The 26,227-nt window shown below is 37.6% G+C and overlaps 2 protein-coding genes across 2 annotated transcripts; one reads left to right on the plus strand and one right to left on the minus strand.

The window, feature by feature from the left end:
- Positions 1 to 5,912: 5,912 nt before the first annotated feature.
- On the minus strand, positions 5,913 to 11,395 carry LOC306773778 (uncharacterized protein). Its single transcript, XM_079263680.1, has 6 exons — positions 11,000 to 11,395; positions 10,830 to 10,875; positions 9,296 to 9,387; positions 8,923 to 9,033; positions 8,532 to 8,808; positions 5,913 to 6,435 (listed from the first exon to the last, which is right to left on the minus strand). Exons 1-6 carry the CDS (start codon positions 11,365 to 11,367, stop codon positions 6,235 to 6,237), a joined length of 1,095 nt encoding a protein of 364 aa, XP_079119806.1. The 5' UTR covers positions 11,368 to 11,395; the 3' UTR covers positions 5,913 to 6,234.
- A 5,588-nt stretch (positions 11,396 to 16,983) lies between these two features.
- On the plus strand, positions 16,984 to 25,898 carry LOC306774087 (cyclic nucleotide-gated channel alpha-3-like; the record flags this gene model as incomplete). The annotated part of the gene is made up of 8 exons (XM_079264070.1): positions 16,984 to 17,156; positions 18,124 to 18,177; positions 19,553 to 19,645; positions 20,565 to 20,618; positions 21,075 to 21,257; positions 24,140 to 24,241; positions 24,345 to 24,451; positions 24,538 to 25,898. The coding sequence occupies 8 exons, from the start codon at positions 16,984 to 16,986 to the stop codon at positions 25,896 to 25,898; spliced, it is 2,127 nt and encodes a 708-aa protein (XP_079120196.1).
- Between the last annotated feature and the right edge of the window lie 329 nt (positions 25,899 to 26,227).

The following is a 26,227-nucleotide window of genomic DNA, read 5'->3' on the forward strand; positions in this document are numbered from 1 at the left end:
TTGATACTTTAAAAAAGTATTGAATCTGATATTTTGACGAGCAAATAATCTTAAAAAAATCTTAAAAATATAGTTTTTCTAGAAATTTTTTAAGTTAATATTTTTTTATAATAAGTTTTTATTGATTAAAAAAAATAAAATAAAAAAACTATTATTTTTTTTATTATTTGAAAATTTTCATATTGAAAATAGGCTGCACACAGCAAGAAGGTCGCTGGTTCAAGTCTGTCTAGTAGCTAGCTAGCTATCTATCTATCTAGCTAGCTAGCTAGCTAGATAGATAGATAGATAGAGCTTCTGCTGTATGTCAACAGAACATAAAGAAAAATAGGATTTTTTAGGAGAACAGGGATAAATTCTTGGAACAGGGATAAATTCTTGGAAGGAAAACAAAGGAGCTCCCTGTCTTTCCACCTACAGCAGGTATCATATCTCCCCATATACTGCAGACTTCCCTCCACCTGAAACTGCACTTTTTTTTGTCTTTTTTCCTCTGATCTTTACCCGTCTGGCTTGTTCCATTAAACGTCCAGCTCCTTGTACTGCTCCCCACCTCTTTCTCTTCTAACCTGAACTTTTGCTCGTAGAATTATTCAGTAAAATAGTCTGTAAGATATTAAAGTCTTACATCTGTCTCTACAAGAGGTGATGGATCATCAAGTACAGAAAAACAATGGAAGCATTTATATAGTCTGTTGCGATAAAAGTACATCTAATTATGGAGCTAAATCAGGGCCAATTTGTTTGTTTATTTGAAAAAAAATATTTGAAACTGATTAAAATTCATTTGAAAATGAAAGTCAAATTTTTACGGTGAACTTTGAAAAACAGGTAATTGTATACAAAATAAAACAAAGTGGATCCAATGTTAGTATCAAATTTAATTCCAAAGGGGTTATATAATTTATTTTTTAAACACATTTTTTCTAAAAATTAATTTTCAATATTAAATTATTTTGCGAGTTTGAGATTTTATTTACTCAGTTTTAGAATCTAGCGATTCAAATTTAGACTTTTTTTCTGTCATTTTCAAAACCTCATTCACAGTTTCACATTTTTATTTCACTTTGCTCTTTTGATATTTAACTTTCAGATTCCTGTTTTTCAGTTTCAAACTTTTGGCCCTGATGTGGCGTGTGGGCGGGGCTAAAGATAACGGGAATGATTGACAGCACAGCGCAGGAGGCTGACAGCGTTCCCTTCATCATGTTGCCTTCAGGAACCGTAGAAATTGCCATGATTTTTTTAAACACCTGCTGCACAAACTATTATTCTTCAGTAAATCGAAAATACATCCTGTGGAACCAATAAAGATAAGCTATTAAAGTTGTGTCAGTCATTACTTTATACAATTACGCTGCAAGAGTGTTAAATTATGAGCATTTCTCACAACCACGTCACGGGTGACATTTCCCACGCTCCTCAAACTAACGCGACCGTATCTCATGGGAAGATGGCGGCCTCTTCAGGTAACGCAGTCGGCACTAACGATCAGGTAAGTGTTTTTTTTTTTTTTGTTGTTTTTTTTTTTTATAACTGCACCTAGTCCTGATTGTTTGCATCTGTGTTGGTGAAAGGAGAAATTCAAATACTTGTTGCGTTTGCCGCTGCTTGTTCATTCCATTGTTTGGGTTAATTGCCATATAACATGTTAAACAGTTGCCATTAGGCAGGCTAGCTAGCGGTTGCTCTCGTCAGCAGACATCAGCGCGAGTTCGTGGATTGATTGATAATGGACAGGCAGCCTTTGAACGATAACACTAACATAATCCTAATTTTATAGGTGGGGGTGTATAGGGTGCTGATCATCTCACACAGATATGCAAAGTTTTTGAAATGACTTGATTACAAATATTTAAATTTATGATTAACATCGTTAAGAACGTTTTGGTGACCCATTAGCTCATTTGTAACCATCAGTATTTTTAGAGCAGCTCATAGCAGCGAAGTCTTTCTCTGATCATACTACACAACACAAAACTGCCGAAAACTGTTAGAAGGCTACATCTGTCTTTTTTTATTTTTACTTTTTAAGAGGACATGAACAGAAAAAAAACGACAAAAAAGTCCCATAATGATTAAAACGTGAGTCTCTCACAGATCTTTGTTTATGCAGTATTCATTATAATGCTTCTGCTAATTTATTTTAGTTATACAGGCCTCATAATTGTTTCTCCTGTTTTCTCTACATGTGGATTGTCTTGGCAGGTATGTTTGTCAGAATGCCAACCACAGTTCAGCAGTGGCAGCAGCCGCACAGAACCTTATTACTGTGCTCACTCAAAACCTTTCTCAGGGACAGCACCAGCCAGCACAAGCAGGAAGGCAGGAACAGCAACCTTCTACTGTAGATCAGGAGATGACAAGGTTTCAGAAAATAGAGAAAGTTTTTTTCAAGAACAGTTTTTAAATGCTTTTTTACAAGTTTGTGTTGTTATTTTAACTGTGCTACCATCTTACTCACTTTTCTCATTGTATTCAGATCTTTCCCAGGAATTTTTGTAAAGAAAAGTTATCTTGGAAAACGAAAGATATTTAATGCAAAGATTCATGGGATACCATCTTTAAAGACATGGAAGCCTTTCAGTTTCTATGTTTACCTGTTGAACTGCAATGCGGAAACGACACCAACTTCCTCTGAAGAGTTTGAGCTTGCCCAGGCAGGACTGGGTAAAAGACATCTCACAATGTCCAAGGACATGAGCCATGAAGAGGTGCAGCAAAGTTAAATTAATGAATATATAAATAATTACATTTTGTATGTTTTCTAAGATAATTGCAGGCATTGCAGTATTCTATTTTTTGCAGTTCTTTGGACTTCTTCAGAATGAATATCCTAAGATGCAAGGGCTAACTGGAGGACGGCTACTGTACAAAGCTACAGGTAGGGATAAAAACAATGGATGTAAAACTATACTAAATTCGCATCAATGTGCAAATAATTTAGTTTTATCTGCACACTATTTATTTTAGGTGGTCAGGGTAAACGGAAACTGACACTGGTTCCTCCTGATTGTGGAGGATACACTGGGACCCTTATACGTTCTGTGACTGGAGCTGGGAAAAATTTGTTATATATAGTTCCTTTACAACAAGAATTTGACCTTTCTCCATTACCTCCTGATGCAGTGGAATTCAGAAACATGCCGAAAGCACAATGCCAAACATGCAAAGTGAGTCTGCCTTTGCAAATTTTGGCTCTTCATGTGCAAGAGTGCAGAGAGTCAGCATCTTCAGCTGAGGATACTGAGGTAGGTATACCTTAGAACAGTATATGCATTTGTATTATGTAATTGCATTACGTTTTTATTCTTAATTGTTGACCATTGTAACTTGTCTGTTATTTGGTTCAGGCATGTCAAAGCAAGGTTCAAATAGTTTCTGTGACACCTCCCCCAGAGCACACTGACATAGATGAATTGGATGAAGAGGTAAATATCTTAATGGTAATTATTATAGTGCATTATTATCACTACATTTAAGCTCTTATTAATATTTGAATGTATATGTGTATTGTAGAAGCTTCTGTGTCCTATCTGTAACTTTAAATTTGCACCACACCTCCTCGAAATCCATGCAAGCACTTGTGGAGAAAGGTACTGTATTTGATATTGTGGCTCTTCAAATGACGTTCCAGAACGTAAATACTGTTCTTTGTAAATGAAACATTTATACACTGAATACATCCGTTGTACATTCATTAGAAGCAAAGATGATCTCATGATGGATGAAGTTAAGGAGAACACAAGAGAAGAGGAGCATATTAAAAGGTAAATACTTAAACACAGGAAACTACTCATTGTCTAACTGAACAAAAGAAGTACATTCTGTTACCTATGGTTTCTCATCAGTATCAATGAAGTACTGGATGCCATTAGTCAAAGAGTTGATGTGGAGAAACAGTTCAACATCCACATTTCAAGAACAAACATTCTGGAAAGAGGCCTTCTGCAGTGGCAACGTCAGAAGAAAAATTTCCCCACTGCAACGTTGAAGGTGTCCTTCTTTGGGGAAGCAGGAATAGACACCGGTGCCCTTCGAAAAGAATTTCTCACAGGTTAATTAAAAAAAAAAAGAACAACACATATTTACATTTAAGGAATGGCTTATCCCAAATTGGTGACATTATATATGAGTTATGACAGTTATAACACCACAACTCTAACAGTGTCAAAATATTACTATTATGACTTGGTTTTACTTTTATGAAGATATTAATTGCTCAGTCCCTTCAGGTGAGCATTGTCCTCTTCAGGTCTACTAAAGTTGTAAAAAATTGCTGACAAAAGCAATATATGGTCAGTTGAAAGAAATTTCACACATGTTCAAAGAAATTTGTGTTGCTACTGATTACTGAGCTTTTACAACAATAAAAAGTGATACGTAACACTGAAGACTGTTTTACACCACAGTTAATACATATCACACTTCTGTTGATAGAAATGGTGGCTGGAATTGAGACTCGTTTCTTTGAGGGACCACCACACCAGAAAAGTCCACGCTACTCCCTGACTGACTTTGATAGTGGACTCTTCAGGTACTCCTATTTAAAGGCAAACTGGTGTTTCATGTAATATTTGATAATATAAACAATACACTCATGCTTAGTTTTTATAAGTAGGACTGTTGGAGAGATTCTGGCCGTTAGTTTGGCTCAAGGAGGTCGTGCCCCTGCATTTTTCAGCCCATGGGCTTACGGTTACCTCTGTGATGGGCAGATTGACCCAACACTTCTCGACAAGAATACTGTGACTGATTCCCAGTTGCGTGCACTGATTGACCAGGTGCTGAATGGCCAGTATAAATACTATCTTAATACACGAATGCATCTCTAATCTCATAATTAAATCTATCCATAATCTCTTTTTGCAATTTTGTCAAATGATCAGGTTGAATCCTCAACTGAACAGATGTTTGAGGGTCTAACCGATGAGATCTTAAACTGTGGATTCACAGGAGCTATCTCAGTTCAAAACAAGGAGCTGATTGTCCGGTATGCCACGACACAATTTTGTTTGCGTATAGAAATATAATAAAATTAAGGTTCAGAGGATGTTTTTTCCCTCCTTTTCTTTCTGACAGAGCCATTATACTCCATGCTGTGCTCAGATTGCTACCTTTGTTGGAACAACTTAGGGAAGGTTTGCAGCTGTACGGCCTTCTTGAGCTGATTAAGCAGTACCCAGATATCTGCAAGTCTCTTTTTGTTCCAGGGGAAGATGTTAAAGTAAGTACTCAAAACTCAAAATGGACTATTCAGTATTTACCATTTGTGACAGAAAAAAATAAAAGATTAAATAATTGGCTTCTTAATATCATAGGTCAATGCAGAGTTTATCATGGCATCTGTTCACCCTCACCTGAGTGAAAAGGGAACCACAAAGCATCAGATCGAGCTGGAGATGATTAACTTCATGCAAGACTTTCTGTATGAATCAGAAGGTGAATGGTTATTTTCTGTTAAGTGGGAAGTTGTCAAATTTCAGGATTTTTCTGATGTTATGTCTGGCCATGGCTGCAATATTCAGTTATCATTCGTCAGTCTTAAATTTTACTTTTCTTGTTCAAAATGCAAAATTTTTTTAAAGACCTCATTTTAAATCAGCTCTTATCCTACCAGAAACTCCAGAGCATCTAGATGATGAAAGTGGCCCAAGATCCATTACACCTGCCAGGTTTCTGCAGTGGATCACCGGTCAGGGTCATATTCCGCTCCTTCCCTCAGAGAAGAAAGACTTTGCTGTGGTGATCAAGTTTAACCATGACTGTGGTGCAGACTATGGGAATCACAGCATCTGCTATCCTGTTGTATCTGCCTGTGCTAAGACCATCGTGCTGCCTGTAAAGCATATGAAGTCCTATGATCAATTTAAGATGGTTCTGATGGAGGCTTTTCATCTTGGCCAGGAATTTAACAATGTTTAAATTGCTTTCATTGACTTCCATTGGTTTAGGTTAAACCTCAAAAACAAATTGTTAAGTAAACTATTGTTAAAGTTAAAGAAGCACCTTTCTAAGTTGTAGATTAACAACTAAAGTGTTCTCACTGGATAAAATACATAGACAATTTACAGTTCAAAAGTTTGTCAATTTTATTTCACAGGAAAAAATGCTGTTTGGAATGAGATGATTGTGTTTTTCTAAGCCATTCCATTTTCCATGTTGCATCACAACAAATAAATGTTAAAACTTCCCTAACCTGCTGGGTTGAAAGGAAAAATTAAGTGATTTTATTTATGAAATATGATTAAGCACAAAGTTCAATACATCCAAATAAATCTCTCGTCCCTGTGACTGAGATGGCCTTGTAACATCAATAGTCTCTCTTAGTCTTGCCATGTCCTGCTCAGAGAGAGGACATTCAACAGATGGAAGAACTATTCCAGCACTGGTCCCGTCCAACTCGCTGATGTCAACCTCTGGATCCTCCCTCTCCTATGATGAAGAAAACAAAAATGTAGAGCCATGGAGCTGAACATTTTAACACTATAGAAAAGACATACAATATAAGACTATGATAGTGTGGAAATGTTTATGCAGAGAAGTCAAACAAAATGCAGTGTATGGACTAAATAAGTGATGTGCACATTAAGCTGGTTATTGACCCAGCTTGAGGGAGACATTTTTATTTCAGAATGAGGCTACACAAAGAGGTTTTAGTAAAATGGAAAATGGCTGCTGATGCTAAATAAAGATGAAGCACCATAGAAGAAAACTGCTTCCTGAGTCAATGTGGAAATTTGATCCTCTTTTCAGATATTTAACTTTATTAAAACTGGAACATAAGTTGAAATGTTGGTGGAAAGAATAAAAGCTGTTATATTTAGATTCAATTCCAATAGAGGAGACATACTGTATGTGCAGGAAACAAAGTTAGTTTAAATAAATCTTTTAGTGAGGTGTTGTAGTCGATCCTGATTAGACATCTTCTGCTTTTATTTCATTGGCTTGTAAATATTTAGTGGCTCTTTTTACATTTAGAACTTGAAACCGTATACGTATGTTTTAACACTTTCAGTAAATGTTCTCTCATCTAATATGACTTGAGAGGGCCTGTATCACAGTGTCCTGATCTAAGTGAGACTTTAACCACAGCTGAAAACGCTGCTGTTGGAATTGTCACTACTCAGATTTTGCCACATTAGGTTCTTTAAAATATACTGAAGCAGAATGATCTCCTTCATTGGAGGAGGAGGAAGAATGCCAGCATGATGGTGTAGTAGTTGGCACTGTGGCCTCATAGCAAGAAGGTCTCACTGTGCTTGTGTAGGTTCTCTCAAGCTCGTCTTCCCACACACAAGACATGCACGTTAGGTTAATTACTATGGTCAATTGATCCCTTAGTGCATGTAAGTCACTTTGGGAAAAAGCGTCTGCCTAATGACAATATGAAAAGGATGGTGAGGAGACATCGTCTGCTTGGATCCAGAGAGACCAACAGTAGATTTCTATCATCACACATTTATGAAAGGATTTCAGACGTGACGGCATTCCCAATGACTCCAGATACCGTTGTACTTCTCAATGTTTTGTGTTACCAGTGATGTTTAAGAAAAGTTGCATTTACAAATGGAGTTCTTCACAAAGTACAAATCCTGCTGTGAAGTCATCTTATATAGACGGTTCATGTCGGATATCTATGGCCAGAGCATCAGAGTAAGTGCAGAATGGTGCTGATTGATAAGCCATTGATGAAGAAATCCTATTCCAACAAATATTCTAAAAAATCTTCTTTTACGTAAATAATTGTGTACTAATTCAACAGATAAATCTCTGGAGTCATGTTGCTACAAACAGCTAATTCAGCAAAAAAAAATCTACCTGTAGAGTTTCTTCATGGTAAACATGCCGGCAATGAGGTTAGCATACTCAGAGTTTAAACATAACCCACTATCTAGAACAGAACCCCCAGATCACCAGTGTTCATTTGCACAAGGTGAACTACTCACATGTATCGTGAGTGGCATCACTAAGCCAAGTTTTGTGTTTGCCAAGAGTGTCTCAATCAAGAGTGAGCTGCAGTTGCATTAGGACCCAAGTTACAACATAAGTAATATGTATGTGAACGACCAGAAACACTTGTACACCATACACATCCATCCACACCTCCACCTGAATCATATGTGAAATAAAGTAAAGTGAAGGGGAAAAAAAATCACTTAGGCTTCTTATTCATTTCTTGTCTCATTCTGAACGGTCCAAAGGAGTGATCTAGCTTAGCATTTCTCAATTCTGGTCCTCTGAGACCATTGCCCTGCATGTTTTAGTTCCTTCCAACTCCAGCACACCTGATTCAGATTAAATAAACCGCTCATCGTGTACATTGCAAGTCTGCCAATGAACCGATTTTAGTCAGGTGTGTTAGCTGTTAGCTAAGGTTACCTCTAAAAACATGCAGGGCGTTAGTCTCTGAGGACCAGGATTGACCAGGAAAGTGCTATTTTCTGCTATATTTGTGTTTTTCCCCTGTGTACATTTTAAAACACACTTCAGAAACAGCTTGTAGAATTTTTAATTCTTTCATTTTGTACCTCTTCTCCATCTGGAGCATCGACTGGATTCTGGTGCAGTCCTACTGTCCACAGCTGTTGTGGAGACAGATTGTGCTCTGTTCTTAAAGGGTGGTTATCCCAGCCAAGCCTAAAGATGTCCAGATCCCTCTGCAGACGTGGAAGAAATGTGTGCTGGACACAAAACATGTGGACAGCATCAGACGGATCCAGAAGGCCTTCATCTTCAAGGTTGTGAAGGTTCTCATAGTGTACGCTTGTAACAGCCATCCACACATCTCGCCACAAGCGCTCTATTCTGTTCAATGATATCAAAGTATGCCAAAGTTTCCTCATAAGTTGCCAACTTGAAAAACAAATGAAACCTTGTTTTATTAATCCTTGGGGAAAACTATGAAAATATTAAATATACCTTTGATTGTGGACACTCTTGCCTGACAGGAAACTTCCTCTTCCACAGCCTCTGATGGTGAACATGCATCTTGCTATCCCAACATTTTCCACCCCTTGATCACCTCGCACTCTGAAAATAAATTGCACATTAAAAGATTAACAGTTTAAGTTTAGTCAGTTTGGAAACACTTTACTAAAATTTGAACAATTCACAACTGAACATGTATATTACAAAACTTTCATATCAAAATGTATACAATGGAACGACAGACAGAACTTTATCTGACAGAAATTGTTCTCTGATTGGCTGAGGGATTCAAGGTTATTGTGAAGAATCAAACTGGCAGATTAGTAAAATGTTGGAAATAATCACAATGAAATCATTTTCTTACCTTAATGGAAAGCCATACTTTTGCACAGCCTCAAGAAAGAAATTAAGTGCAGTGGTTGCTTTGTTATTAGTAGCGGCACTCAGGTACATGATCTAGAGATACAAATATGATTCAGTGGAAATTTAATCAAAGCTTTTTCTGGGTAAAATTAAAAGGTTGACACATTTAAAAGATCAAAAGTAAATAAAGTAAGTTGCATGAGGTAGCAGTAGCTGGAATCTGCCCTCCACTCAAATGCAAAAGAAGAAAATATCTCTAAAGGAGTAGTTAACTAAGCCTTTTCTAATCACGTAATCTTAACAAGTCTAAACATATTTGGACTAATTTGTCAGACAGGAAGATTGGTGTATCATACAGCCAATTTAATGTTGAACCACTTCACCAGCATCTTCACTAGAATTTCTGCAGCCAGAGTCCTGACCAGAACCAGCATGAGAGATCATATTTCTCCAGTTTTAGCCTCTCTTCATTGGCTGCCTGTTGAATCTAGAATAGAATTTAAAATCCTTCTCCTTACATATAAAGCCCTCCACAACCAGGCACCACTATATATCAAAGACCTCATTGTTCCTTATATACCAAGCAGAGTACTTTGTTCGCAGACTGCAGGCTTACTTGTGGTTCCTAGAGTCTCAAAGAGCCGAGCAGGAGGCAGAGCCTTTGGTTATCAGGCCCCTCTCTTATGGAATAAGCTCCCAGTTAGTGTTAGGGAAGCAGACACCCTCCCCACCTTTAAGACTAGGCTGAAGACTTATCTTTTTGATAAGTCCTATAGCTAGGGATGGTTAGCATCCCTTAGTTATGCTGCTATAGGTTTAGACTGCTGAGGGACATTTCCTGATACACTGAGCTTCTTTCTCTCTCTCTCTCTTTTATCCCCCCCCCCCCCCCCCCCCCAATAACAGTGTTGCATCATTAACATGTATGTCTCCTGTCTCAACAGGTCTCCCTGGCCGGGAGTAGCAGTTCCTGTTGTCTTTCTGTCCTCTTTCCCCCACACAGCAGAGGCATGTAATGTTCAGATCAAGCCATCAGACCGAGCCATTTATTAGTGGTGGTCATAAGATGGCGCAGAGGTTTTACGTCATCACGTTGGTGTGGAGGCACGTAGTTTTGGTTGTAAAAGCGTAGTACAAGTTTTTCAGCAATAAAGAATGTACATGAAGCTCCGTCTCTCGAGTTATTTCAAGCTTAGCAGACATCCTAACAAAATGTCATAAGGCAGATGGCTGCCTGTCCTTGAGCCGGGTTCTGCCGGAGGTTTCCTTCCTGTTAAAAGGAAGTTTTTTTCCTTCCCACTGTCACCAGTGTGCTTGCTCAGGATGGGAGATTGAGTTGGACCTCCAACTCAGTCTGTTGGTTTCCTTATATAGGCTGTTATGAATTGGCCTTCATTATGTTTTCCCCTCTGTCTGTAAAGCGTCTTGAGATGGCATTGCCGTGATTTGACGCTATATAAATAAAGTTGAATTGAAATGGAATAGAATCTCACTTTCATCTTTAACTGCCTAATAAAAAGAAAGAGGAAAATCACCTTTCTTGAGTAGCCATCAATCCCTCCAAATATTACCAGGCCAAATCTGTGGGGGGAAAAAAGTTCATTTATTAAGTACCAACAGACAACTCTGTTAAAAATCAATAACATATTCCAGTATTTAGAAATATCATCGGACATTTACAAACTGTAGGTAAACATCATCCTACCTTATAAGTTTATGATTTGTGTCAATATGTACCAAGTGAAGAGGACCTTGAACAGAATATGTCCTGCGGGCTACACATCCCAGCCTTGTCATTCTTGAGAGAACACCTGCAGAGTCCACCCGATGCATTGATGAGGACACCCTCTTCCACTGGACACGGTGACCCATGGCGTGAAGTATTCCTTTCATCATCCTGTATCCGACATGTGGTTTTCTTGCTTTGACTGACCTAACTAAACTGTCCAGCTCTTCATCAGTCAGTGTACTGTAGCACTGCTTGATGGAAATGCCATATTCCTGCAAGCGCCGTTTTACTGTCCTGACAGATATTCCCAGAAGTTCTGCAATTTGGGGCACTGATAAGGCCATTTCTGTTAGTGCCTGTAGTTGATGAGGAGACACATCATATTTAGGTCGTCCGAGCTCTCCTTCCAACACCGGCACTTGAGATGGGGTCGAGTCGATATGCTCCATACTAACAAGGGTTGACAACTCCATCAAGGCATTCATAACATCTTGAGGGATCTCAGCATGGTTGGACAAAGATCTTAAAAGCATCATCTCGTGGTTGACAACAAAATGCAGATAGTCCTCATCAAGGGGCTGTCTGTGCAAGACTTGGGAAACTTTATTCAGAAGTCGGTGAAGAAGCTCTCTTTTCAGCTGCTCCTAAGTTAAATGGATATAATGTTACATTACTTCACTTGTTAATACAAACTACACATTTCCGCGTGTGTTATGCACACAAATTTGTTAAGTGGAAAATCTTTTGTAGTGGTTCCCACTGCTTAGCTTGCCTAAATTAAATTAAACTACTGCTGACTGGCAAACTGAAAACAGTGGTCGTTAGCATTGTCATGATGGACAAACTGTCTTCTCCCTTTGCTCATCTCTGTGTAACACAGATGCAAACAATCAGGACTAGGTGCAGTTATAAAAAAAAAAACAACAAAAAAAAAACAAAACACTTACCTGATCGTTAGTACCGACTGCGTTACCTGAAGAGGCCGCCATCTTCCCATGAGATAACGGTCGCGTTAGTTTGAGGAGCGTGGGAAATGTCACCCGTGACGTGGTTGTGAGAAATGCTCATAATTTAACACTCTTGCAGCGTAATTGTATAAAGTAATGACTGACACAACTTTAATAGCTTATCTTTATTGGTTCCACAGGATGTATTTTCGATTTACTGAAGAATAATAGTTTGTGCAGCAGGTGTTTAAAAAAATCATGGCAATTTCTACGGTTCCTGAAGGCAACATGATGAAGGGAACGCTGTCAGCCTCCTGCGCTGTGCTGTCAATCATTCCCGTTATCTTTAGCCCCGCCCACACGCCACATCAGGGCCAAAAGTTTGAAACTGAAAAACAGGAATCTGAAAGTTAAATATCAAAAGAGCAAAGTGAAATAAAAATGTGAAACTGTGAATGAGGTTTTGAAAATGACAGAAAAAAAGTCTAAATTTGAATCGCTAGATTCTAAAACTGAGTAAATAAAATCTCAAACTCGCAAAATAATTTAATATTGAAAATTAATTTTTAGAAAAAATGTGTTTAAAAAATAAATTATATAACCCCTTTGGAATTAAATTTGATACTAACATTGGATCCACTTTGTTTTATTTTGTATACAATTACCTGTTTTTCAAAGTTCACCGTAAAAATTTGACTTTCATTTTCAAATGAATTTTAATCAGTTTCAAATATTTTTTTCAAATAAACAAACAAATTGGCCCTGATTTAGCTCCATATCTAATCTAACAAAGAAGAATAAAAAATGAAAAGTTTTTAATGCCATGTCGCATGTTCACATGCATCTTTTTATACCTGATGCACTTTTGCTGATGTGGCTTTTTCTGTCTAAATCTATGTGGACAGAAGGCTGCAGAAGGACTTCCAGTCTGTCCTTCTTATGTAAATCTTTACCTTTAGCTGATCTGACCACCAGAGGGCTGCAGAGCAGCTTCACCAGGTCCTCAGCACCAAACCCAATGAGGAAAGCTGGAAGTGAAGTGGTTAGAACATCTATTCCTTATACTGAAAACAATTCCTCTTCATAGTGACATGTCCAGGATTACAGCGTCTGCTGCGAGCAGATGGAATAGAAAACTTTATCCGTCTCAGGTGGAAACAATAAAGAAAAATACATATTTAGAAGATGGGAATTAAATAAAGTTCATGGGGGAAAAAAATTCTAAATGTTTCCACAATAAAGTTTCAGACAAGCTTTGCTGGGATCACTGGTGTGGTTTCTGTAATGTGAGGCAGTCTCACCTGTCATTTTCCCAGCATGCATCTGGGTTGACGTTATGTTCCTGTGGGCAAAACAACACAGCTGACACTGGAGGTGTGATGAATTTAACTGCTGAGTAGCATCTCTGTCAGCAGCTTGTTAGCACATCAGCAGCACTGGGAATTCCCTGATGTCCCAGTTTGAGCTGCTGACTCTGCCAACATTTTCGATAACAGCTGATTAACAGATCCTGAGACGTAGTTTTTATTTCATGAACACCTCCAAGAAACAACGTCCAGCTGCTGCGTTACTCCTGAAAGTTCATATGTATGGATTCAACACAGACAGGAGTCTCTAAGGAGAAACTCGCACCTATAAGGAATCATCCATCACCATGGTAACATGTTTAAAATCAGTTCAATTCAGTTCAGTTCGATTTGATTCAATTCAATTCATTTTATTCAGTTCAATTTAGTTCAACTTAGTTTAATTATTCTATTCTATTCTATTCTACAGTCATTTAGTAGACGCTTTTATCCAAAGCGACTTACATATATACCTCAATAAATTTAAATTAAATAATTCAATTCAATTCAATTCAATTCAACTCAATTGAACTAAATCCAATTTAATTTAATTTAATTTAATTAATTTAATTTAATTTAATTTAAATAATTTTAATTCAGTTGATTTAAATTTAACTCAATTTAGTTTATACAGTCATGTTTTTGTCAGTTCAACTGACTTCAGCTATGTTCATTTCAGTTCAATTGATTTCTGTTAAATTTGATTAAATTCAGTTCAGTTCTATTTAATTGAATTAATTTTCAATTTAATTTGACTGAGTTTAGTTTAGTTCAGTTCAATTAATTTTATATTGATTGAATTCAGTTCAGCTTTTATTATGTGCTTCAATGCACTTTAAAAACATTTCAGTTCAGTCCACAACACTTTAGTTGAATTATAATCTAATCACAACCTGCTTAGTATATTAATCCACATCAGTCTAATTTAGAATAACTGTGTTCATAATAACCAGTTAATAAAAATAAGTAATAACAGTGAAAAGAAAACCTTTCCTTTTTACAGGAAGGAAACTGTCCAACAGAACCAGAACCAGGATTTGTTGGCCGCCATCTGCCCCAACAAATCAGGGATGAAGGAAACTTTGTTGTATTTTGCAGAATTATTTTTATTATTTTTTTCACATATTAATGTGACAGCTACTTCATTTTTAACTTACTGTTCAGAGACTACATCTCAAACAGGGGTAGAGCGGCAGCAGTGGATTTTCTTTACTCAAGTGTTGCTATAAAGCCTTTTCTTTATTTTTTTTTCTTTCTTTACTTTTTTCTTTCCTTTACTTTTCTTTAGTTTATTTTTTTCTTTTCTTTTCTTTTCTTTCCTTTTCTTTTCTTTTCTTTTCTTTACTTTCCTTTTCTTTCCTTTCCTTTCCTTTCCTTTATTTTACTTCTATTTTCTTTTATTTCCTTTTCTTTACTTTACTTTATTTTACTTCTATTTTCTTTTATTTCCTTTTCTTTTATTTTCTTTTCCTTTCCTTTAATTTTCTTTTCTTTTTTTTCTTAAGGTTGTGAACAAAGCAGACATTGTCATGGTAAGTTCAGGTACCAAAAACCCAAAATACTTCCAGAATCATCTCCATTCTTCTCTAAAATACAACATAAAACTTGGCTAAACTTGGTAGCTGGTTATTCCACTGATTATCAGCCTGCAGATAAATATTTCCTCCAGCAATGTCACACTTAACAGAGCTATTAGCTTATATTCATATTCCATATGATCAAATATTGTGCAGTCACAGAAAACTTCACTTCACTTGTATTTTTGGTAAATCAACATGAATCAAAGCTTTCCTCTCTGTCTGCTCTCTGACAGGCATTGACTGGTTTATTTTAATCTGGTTTACAGCAGCTAAACTGGCCTGGCTGTGAGGATGGAGCTCAGCATTGGAGGATAAATGTAATTTTTTAGCTTGCAGAGAAAAATCCAAACGAACTGCAACATATGGAGAGGGACGTATTTGTTAACAGGATTTTTTTTAGATTATATTTATTCATTATGTTTTATATGCATTTCTGATTAATGTTTGAGCTTTAAAAGGCAGAACATCTGCAGTAAATGACATGAAGCTGCATCAGTTTTAAGTGGGCTAAACTGCAGCAGACTTAAGCAGACTCGGTGAAGACATTACACTGGCATGAACAGGCCAAAGTTTACAATATGCATACAAATGCATGTAAAATGAAGAAGAGTTGCACCTCCTGCAGGCTGAGTCTCCTGAGCCACCTTCACCTGCTTTTTAGGTTACAAAGGAAAGTTCTGAGAGCTTTTCCATCGTCTACTTTTAGAAACCATAAGAGGTGGTTTTGAATTAGGTCACCTCTGTGATGCAGGAAATGTGTCTGATCAGCACTTTCAGGGAACCTTCCCTGACTTCCAGGCCAGCAGGAAAACAAGGGATGCAGATGGGAGATTAGCTGAAGTTCCAGGAGGATTGTCTTTCCCCTCTTTGAGCTGCAGGTGGAGTCTGATGTTTTACTTTAGCTCTTCACGCACTAAGAGGATTTACTCAGACTGGAGAGGATATAAATAAAGAAGGAGCTCTGGCTCCAAGCAGTCCTGCTCATTTTAACATGTTAAATTACAGGTTTGATTTAAAAAATGTCGGCAAAAACACCTCAGTAACATGACTGGTAGGAAAGGAGCATTTCAAAGAGGCAGAGTCTCTCAGATGTAAAGATGGACAGAGCTTCACCAATCTGAGCCTAACTTCATGCATCCCAGTTTCTTCAGACCTTCCAGGCCTTCTCCAGGTCTTCCTTGAGTTCTTGGTACCTCTCCAGTTTCTCATGTTGTTTGTTTCCTGATATTTCCATCATTGGGGACGGATACTTCCACCACTACGGCCTTCCTCTGCTGCTTCATCACCATGTCCGGTCGGTCCGGATCTAGAAGTCCCAGATGATCTTGGCCCTCTCATTCTCCACCAGTTTCCCACTAGTTCTTGGGGGTCTCCAGTCCATATTCTGCCCAGGTGTTCCTGTACACCACTACTTGGTTATGGCGCTCCATGTATTCTTTGCCTGCCAGTATCTTGCACCCTGCTGTGAGCTGCTGGATTGTTTCAGGGCTTTCTGTGCACCATCTGCACCTGGAATCCTGCCTGGTAGATCTGAGCCTCGATGGCCCTGGTACTCTTGAGCTGCCCTGATTAGCAGCTCTGTGCTGTCCTTCAGTCCAGCCCTCTCTACCATATCGGCCACTTCAACGATCTGTCGTTGGTTTGGTTCTTCCTTCCATGATGGTTCTTCCTCCAGGCTCCATTGCCTGAGACATTCACTAAGGGCTTCGTCCATTGGGGCCATATTCCTGATGTATTTATGGAGCTTTGATGTTTGATCTTGGACAGTAGCCCTGATGCTCACTAGTCCTCTGCCTCCCTCTTTGCACTTAGCGCATAGTCTAGTCGCTGGACATGGACTTGGAGTGGAACCCTCCATGCCTGGTGAACAGCTTCTATGTTTTAACATCAGTGGTCTGAACTTTCCCCTTTGGCCAGTTTGTTATCCCAGCAAGGTATCTGATCACTGGTAGGACATAGCTGGTAATCTCCCCTTGTTCTTGCTAAGATAATATATATTACTGTATTTTTTTCTGTACATGCTGCAACATTTTAGCTTAAAAATATCATTTTTCTACTGACACATAGCTGCTGACAAGTTTCTAAAGATGTCTGCCTGTCAGATTGTCAGCCCCTCCTCTTCTCCCCCTCCCTTCATCACCTGCTCAGGGGTGGTGCAGGGTGGAGGATCAGAAACAACTCCTCTGCTGCAGAGCGGGAGCGCCGTGAAGCTGAATGTTGCTCCTTCCAGCTTGAGAGACCAGATATTTACTCCTTCATGGTGGGATTTGCTCATCTGAGCAGGACCCTGCAGCTCTGACAACTAAGAAGAAGGAACGAAGCAGAATGGGATTCACTCCGTGACTCCTCCACACTGACAGCTCCTCAGCTTCATCACCATCCTCCTCTTTACGTATATTCAGGTGACTTTAATATGCTCACAAATATGTGCATGTTGTGTTTGTTGTGGCGGTGTTGTCAGAGGAAAACTACTCCAGTGTCTTAAGCTTAAAGAGTCACGTTGGGCTGGAAATCTAAGTTTAGCTGATGTAATCTGGGAGAGAGGGATTTACTTTAACTGCGTGAAAGAAGAAACTTAATGAGTTAATGAGACTTAAGACAAACAGAAGCTGTGAACTGGTGGATATGACATTAACAGACGTCACGTGAACACGTTGAGCGATGAGTTCACCTCCAAATAAAGTGGTAAAAATGGTAGAAATAAACTGGTTTGAGCGAAACCAATGTGCTGGAAGTTATTCCACTTTATCTGGAAGCTCCATCAAATAAACTAAACATTAGTTGAGATTATAAACAACACACAGCCACACTTGCACATTTGTCCCTGAGGCTGCTCTCCTTCTGAAATCTAAAGGTCTAACAGGACCTTAACCTTCTGTAAAATATTCCATTTATGTGGAATATCACATTATCTTTGAGTTTTGAGCCTTGCAATCCGTAGCTTTCTTGTTTTTCTTCTGCGTCTGTTGCTTATTGTGCCGCTCTTCGCCCTCTTAATATCCTCTCGGAGATAAATCAAGTTTATTCTGAACTCAATGTGATTTAGTTTAAATAAAATAAAGCAAAAAAACAATAAATACATATAAAGTCTGGGCTTAAACAAAGAGTGCATTCTTTCCTGTGTTGCTGACATAGTTACTTATACAGGAGCAGAGAGGAAGCGCCTGATAAATATCTGCATAATTAGTTGTGTTTAATTAAATCTGAGTTGTTCTTTCCGTCTCCAGGGTGATGGATCCCCCAGATCAGCCCTCCTTTCCTGGCTCAGGACTGCTGTCCAGGTGAGTCTCACTAATATTTTATTGTTTACATCTACGGCTTTTTGCTAACACTTTACAATAATGATACATATCATAGACCTAAGTAATGTGTAACTCATGATGAGCAACATCATGAACAACAACAGGAATTCATGATAAAGTCTTCATTAATAAATGCATTAGTTCATCATGAGTTACATTTTACCAAAGTATATTATTTGTACCATTATTGTAAACTGTTCCCGGCTTTTTTATTTTAAAGTTATAGCAGACATATGTACATATTTATCTTACTTTTCTCTTGTTTGCTTCTTTGTTTTTATCCTTAACACTGAAATAAATCTAAAATAACAGTTAATACAATTAATAACAACACTAATTTTCACATCTAAATATTGAATCTAAATTTTAAATTCAAACCTAAATGCTAAATCTTAAATTTTAACATTAAATTTAAATCAATGTTACATCTCTTAATGTTAGAAGTTTATTCTACAGTAAGTCCAATTTTGTACACACATATATTATTAATTCATAGACAGGTTTGTCCAAACTTTACTGACTCTACAAGTTTAGTCTAAATAGCAAATTGATATGTTAAATCTATATGTTAAAGCTGAATTTGTAGGTTACATGTAGATTAAAATTGTAAATCTGAATATTAAATTTTGAATTTAAATGTTATATAATGTGTCTGTATATCTAGTCTAATAAAAATTTAGAAAAAATTGATTTTTTTTTATCTAAATGTAAAAATGAAAGATAAAATTTTTTACTATTAGGTCATAAATCTGTGTAAAACCTAAATCCTCTTATGTTCAGTCTAAATATGAATATCAAATGTTAAAGTTAAATATTAAATTCACATCTAAACATTACATAATAAATCTGTATGTTTTTATCTAAATCAAAACTAAATTTGTAAAATCTAAATGTTAAAATGTGCTAAAAAGCTCATCATGACATCTGACCACCACAGTGTGACTGGTTGCAGTGGAGTGAATTATGATGTGCCACTTGGAAATGTGCCATAACCGCATGTTTGATCCCCACAGCTGGGAGAGAATTAATAAAAACATTTCCAGTTCCTATTTAAATTTACATTTAACTTTACATTAAAGATTTAATCTTTAAATTTAGATTTTAAATTTACATTTGACCAGTGGATAAGTCCTGAACACACACATTTTAGGTTTATTACAATTTTAATGTAAAAAGTGCTAAATCAAAGGAAAAGGAGGGGAATATTTAAACTTTTAAACTTTGCAATATTTACCTGGGCATCCTGTTTACATCAGCAAACAACTATTCTAGGACACTAACTACTAAAATGCCCTTTTAAATGTATGCTGCATGATTTCCTGAGCTGGTGAGTCATTTTGAGTTTTTCTTGAAGGCTATCAAACATCATGCGCTTTGGGAGGAGCAGTATTGGCCCTGAGGAGCCGGGTGTCACTGGTCCCGGGACAGACATCAGCAGCAGAAACAGGTGAGCTGTGTAACCCACAATTATCGCTCGGTCTTTTAATGGTATTTAACCCTTTAATGTTGTGTATACTATATAAGATACATATAGTTTCTGAAACTTTTGGTTTACATTATTGTAAAAACTTGGCTTAAAATCCAGTTAAACACTGCCAGATACTTGCCTTCTTCCCCTAGTGGATACTTTAGGAACTACAACCATTTTAAATAAATAAATAATTAACAAACACTTTTTATTTTTATTCATTTATTGATTTCTTCCTCTGCGATGGACTGGTGAGCCTACCAGGGTGTACCCTGCCTTTCGCCTAAAGCCAGCTGGGATAGGCTCCAGCTTCCCCGCAACCCTGAATTGGATTAAGCGGTTTTGGAAAATGAATGAAGGAATGAATGAAGGAATGAATGATTTCTTCCTTCTTTTTAAGATTTTGTAAAGGGATAAATTGGGCTTTAAAATGTTAAACATTTAAAAATCCCCCCAAAGTTCAAGAAAATACTGCGTATTTGGGTATAAATGTTCAAAACACAATGAAAGAATTACACTTTTGTTCTTTTAAAAAAAAAAGAATCTAAGACCCTTTGATTTTTTTTTTTTTTTTTAAAACTCACAGAAATTTGTATTTATTGAGTTACAAAAGACTAAATGAAACAGACATTTTGATAAAGTTTTCTTAGTGTTTTTTTTTTTTTTAGCCTGGAGAGCCTGTAAGGTTGCAGGAGCATGAAGTAATAACTTAAAAATAAAAGAAGGAAGCATGCTTCATGAAGCTACCTCCTCTATCACAGCCAGTCAAATTAAAACTAATTAAATCAAAATTAATTAAAACTATCTTGGTACTGGTTAGAAATGAGTCTTTATATTATTTGTGTTTTAGTTTCATGTATTATTGTAATGAAATGTCAACTCTGCGTTCTCCTGTCAGTGATCGGTGGCGTCTGGCTGCACAAAACATGAACAACAGCAACAACAACGACGGGTAAGGAACACTTACAGAGCACACATCCTCATGCTACATCATTATATGATCACAGAGGGAATAAACTGCTCCATAAGACTTTCAAAACATTGTCTTTAACCATAGACTGTATCTTTAACAACCATTTAGCTTTTGAAACAGCACAGAAAAGTGGTCTTAACTGATTATTAACTGTCAATTATTATATTATGTTGATATTAATAAGCAAAAAAGTAAATAATACGCAACAAAAGCTAAAACTTTAACCTCTTAAATCCTTTTATTGTCATGGTTTTACAGTTTGAACCTCCGTACTGATGTTAATTAAACTGATTTCTTTCTAACTTATTGAACTGAAATATAAATATGAAACAAAAATTGTGTATTATTTGTTGAAATAACACTGAACTCTGGCGTCACCACATTACAAGACTGAGCATGTTTGCTTCACCAACCCTTTATTCATGACATTTACAGAAAAAAAGATGACAAGAAGGATGAGAAGAAAGACGAGAAGAAGGATGACAAGAAGGATGAGAAGAAAGACGAGAAGAAGGATGAAAAGAAGGATGAGAAGAAAGACGAGAAGAAGGATGAAAAGAAGGATGAGAAGAAAGACGATAAGAAAGATGCCAAAAAGGATGAAAAGAAAGAAGAGCCGTGAGTCCTGTACACAACACTTCACAAAATATGTCAGTAATTATATTTTACTGCAATAATTTATTGTCTTCAGAAATTTGAACTGACATATTTTCTTTTTGTTCAACATATAGCATATATATATTTCCAAACAATTGGGACAATGTGGAAAATGCAGATGAAACCAGAATACTATGATTAGCAAGTCTCATCAAGCTAGATAAGAGGGTCTTGGTTGCAGCCTAGAGATTGAGGCGGGGCTGGATATTGGGCGGGGTTGGACGTCAAACCCCACATTTTGATTGGATTAACCCTAACTCTAACCATAACCACGCCCATTGACCATCCGACTCCGCCCGATATCCAGCCCCGCCCCATTCTCCAGGCTGTTATTGCATTTTATTACCAATAGAACATAAACAACATATCAGATTATGAAAATGAGACACTGTATAATTTAATGGAAAATATGAGCTCACTGGGAATCTGATGGCAGTAACATATCTGTAAAACATCGTTCTAGCATGATGTTTAGCATCGTTAGCATCTCCTCTTCTTTTAACATCTGTCTCCAAACACCTGGGAAGTGAGGATACCAGTTACTAAAGTATGTCCTGTTCTGGCCTGTTGCAGGATTCTAGCTGCTCTACAGTTCTTGACTTTGTTTCTGTTGTCATGAAGCTCCAGATGTTTTGTACTGGTGAAAAGTCCGAACTGCAGGTAGACCAGTTTTCCTGTGATGGATGCAGGATGCGGTTCAGCATTGTCTTGCTGAAATCTGCGCACAGAGATTCCTCCTGATTCTATGAATCCCTTGATGGCGGGATCTTCCGTCTTTTTACATTTTCTGAAATTGAAATTTTCGGAAATTCTGCAGTTTTAGCAGATTGAAGAGTGTGATTTAGAGAGTGTTTCTCTAAATTTGCTAATTTGACATCCAGTCAGGTTATAGACCAAATGGTCAAATGTTCCTGCAGCTGTTTTTGCATTCATGCCAGTTGCTTTCCAAATTCAGATCATTTATTATAATTATGAAATAAAATAAAACCTAAGACACTGTTGAAAAAGTGGACCCCTAAATAATCAAAACAACAATAAATTAAAAGAAAAAAAAGGTTTAAATATTTGTACTGATCACACACACACACACACACACACACACACACACACACACACACACACACACACACACACATTCACACATTAACAGTCTGGGTTTTTTTTCCTCTGGCTGCACGGGTCTGCTTGAGGGCAGGGGTTCAAATAGGCATTGAGCAGGATGAGATGAGTCCTGTAATATGTGTTTAAACTTTTAAAGGCAGCAGGAGGTGAAAATGTCATCAAGCGCAGGTAACTGTATGTTTGTGTGTGCGTGTGTGTGTTTGCAGAGCCTTGTTGTTGGCTGCCAAGCTCCTGTTGTACCACATCAGGATGCTATAAGTTATGACTTTCTGTGGAGCAGTGGTAAGAGGACGGTATCAGGCATTGTGGTAGATTTATCTTTCTGGTGGTTTTCAGGAAGTGTAGCCACTGCTTGTGTTCAGGATCCATGTTAAATCCTCTGAAATAAATGTGCCCAAAAACTAGAAGGTCAAGAGGCTGAGAATCACCCTTTTTCCTCATGAAATTCTTGATCATCTCTCTGGTTGTCTTGATGTTCTGGGGCAGGCTATATATGTCTACATATATATATATATATATATATATATATATATATATATATATATATATATATATAGCAATGGCCACCAATCAAAATGTTGAAGAGGCGGGGTTGGATATCCGGCCCCGCCTCATTCTCCAGTCTGCAGGCAAGACCCTCTTGCTGTTGGCGGGTTGGTGAGCTAGCTCTCAGTTTCAACATATGTGGTTTATGCTCCACAATAAATATGGGTTGATAAGATTAACTTAGAAATCCCTTCATTTGATATTTCATTCAAATTTTACACATTATTTTGTATTTTGGTGTTGTCCTCCAGCTGTAACACATGGTTCATGCATACTTTTTGGGTAGATTAGTACTAAAATAAGAGATGTATTCTCACTTCTAAAACTCTGTCAGTCAACATTAACGAGGCCCCAACCATATTTCTCTTTCTGCCCTCCCCTGGTAAGGGGTGGTTAGGAGGTTGAGGTGAAACATTCTCCATGGAAATTAAATATCCCCTATTTTATGGGTATATCGATGCAGAATAAATTATTAGAACACCCTTGTTGTGCAAACAAATGTACCTTTAGTTGTATCAGGCATTAAAAATGTGTTGACAAAGGTTGGCGACATTAGCAAACTAGCTAACGCTAATGAACTCATCGATTAGCAGTTAGCTGATAAGTTTGCAATTATGATGACAGCAATACAATAAACAAAGACAGAAATGATGACCACAACATGCAACACAATTTTAAAATCCTTTTTAATTCTTTATTGATGGGGAGATGTTTCTATGGCAGTCCTGCTTTCTCCTGTCGCTATCTTTGCCAATGTACGTGGTGTTTGTTGGGAAATATTTTATACCCCTTGCTACTCTGCCTGAGTTTGCTTTGTTTGAGGGATTATACGGCCTTCAGTCTTAACCCTTCCCTTCATCCAAAGCAAAATCAAGTTCAGCTTTTCCCTAACATTAATGTGCAACACAGAGGTTAGCATTAGTGGTAGAAATGGGATTTTAAATTAATTAATCAGAAAACTAATGCATCTTTAATTTGATTTGAAATTTAAATGTTTTTGTTGTTGTAGCTTTTTTTTTTCTCAATTATTTGCAATTCAGAAAAAATCATTCCATTTTTTTGGTTCAGAAATATAGAGCTCTTTTTTTAATTTATCAAGTGATTGCAGCACATCTCCATATATTTTCACTGTTCATACAGAGGAAAAAAAAACTTTTCTTATTCTCATTATGCAGAAAGGAAGTGTGGATCATGGATCCTGCCACAGATTTATACTACTACTGGTTGTGCACCATTTCCATCCCAGTGTTTTACAACTTGATGCTTCTGGTGGCCAGGTCAGGATTAATGCTGTTATTTCCATTTATGTTTTATTATATGTCCCTAGATCACGTCAATCTCATATTAACTAAGTGAAATCCTGATTTTGCCTCCATGCAGGGCATGTTTTAATGAACTGCAGTACAAAAACACAAAACTGTGGATGGTTTTGGATTATTCTTCAGATGTCCTCTACTTCATGGACACCTTTGTAAGAGCCAGGACCGGTGAGTATGAAAGCTTTGGCAAATTCCACAAATCATTTCATTAGAAAAGAAACTGGAACACTAATCATATTCTAATGCATCTGCAGGTTTTCTGGAACAAGGACTGCTTGTAAAAGATGAAAAAATTCTGAAAGAAAAATACATGAAGACACGCCAGTTCAAAATGGATGTCATATCGATCTTTCCCACAGACTTAGTGTTCGTCTTCCTCGGAATTGACAACCCAGAGTGGAGGTTCAACCGTCTCTTTAGGCTAGCTCGACTCTTTGAGTTTTTTGACCGGACTGAAACGCGAACCAATTTTCCAAACATCTTCCGAATCGCTAATCTTGTACTTTATATCATCATCATCATCCACTGGAATGCCTGCCTGTTCTTTGCCATCTCCAAGGTACTTGGTTTTGGCTCAGACACCTGGGTGTATCCATCTTTAGACAACGCTGCATTTTCTCAGCTGTCCCGACAGTACGTCTATTGTCTTTACTGGTCCACACTGACTTTAACAACCATTGGTGAAACGCCACCTCCAGTCAGAGATATTCAATACTTCTTTGTGGTCGCCGACTTTCTCACTGGGGTTTTGATCTTTGCTACAATCGTAGGCAATGTTGGCGCCATGATTTCCAACATGAACGCCGCACGTGTAGAGTTCCAGACTAAGATTGACTCTGTCAAGCAGTACATGCAATTTCGAAAGGTCACCAAAGACCTGGAGGCCAGGGTGGTGAAGTGGTTTGACTATCTGTGGACGGAGGGGAAGACCTGTGATGAGAAGCAGGTGCTGAAGAATCTGCCTGACAAGCTGAAGGCTGAGATAGCCATTAACGTACATCTGGAGACGCTAAGAAAAGTACGCATCTTTCAAGACTGTGAAGCGGGTTTGCTTGTTGAGTTGGTCCTGAAGCTTCAGCCTCAGGTTTTCAGTCCCGGGGACTACATCTGCAAGAAGGGTGACATCGGCAGGGAAATGTACATCATCAAAGAAGGAAAGCTCGCTGTCGTAGCAGATGATGGAGTCACCCAGTTTGTGGTCCTCAGCGATGGGGCATACTTTGGAGAAATCAGCATCCTTGGAATCAAAGGTAGTAAAGCTGGAAACAGAAGAACTGCCAACATCCGAAGTGTTGGCTACTCTGATCTGTTTGCTCTGTCCAAAGATGATCTGATGGAGGCCCTTGTTGAGTATCCTGATGCTAAAGATGCCCTGGTAGACAAGGGAAGAGCGATTCTGATGAAAGATAATCTCATAGACGAATCGCTGGTTGCTGCCACTGACATAAAGGACTTGGAAGAAAAAGCCAACCAGATTGGAACCAGTATTGAAGTGATGTCAAACAAATTTCGCAAGCTTTCAAATCAGTACGAATCCTCTCAGCGTAAACTCAAGCAGCGCCTCACAAACCTTTCAAATCAAGTCAGATACCTCCACAACGACAATGATGAGTAACTAAGGCACACTAAAAGATTTTTATACACAGGCGATATGATGAGCAATTGTCTCCTTCCGTTATTACCACAAATGATAAAATAATGCTATTATTTCTCCCGATTTGTGTCTGTAAAGAGGCTGTTAGGTCTTACTGAGATCAAGAGAAAAACAAGAACAAAACTGATTGAAAAATCTTTTTTTTTTAAAAAAAACATGAAGTTATATTTAGACTCTGACATGTTAGTGAGGATAATTAGGTACAAACTCCATTCCAGTGGAGTTGGGACTGAAAAAATGTGAACAAAAACAGAAGAAAACAATCTGCAATCATTTGTAAAAGAACATTT

This window comes from Telmatherina bonti, assembly GCF_933228915.1.
Source record: "Telmatherina bonti genome assembly, chromosome: 24".
NCBI lineage: Eukaryota > Metazoa > Chordata > Actinopteri > Atheriniformes > Telmatherinidae > Telmatherina > Telmatherina bonti.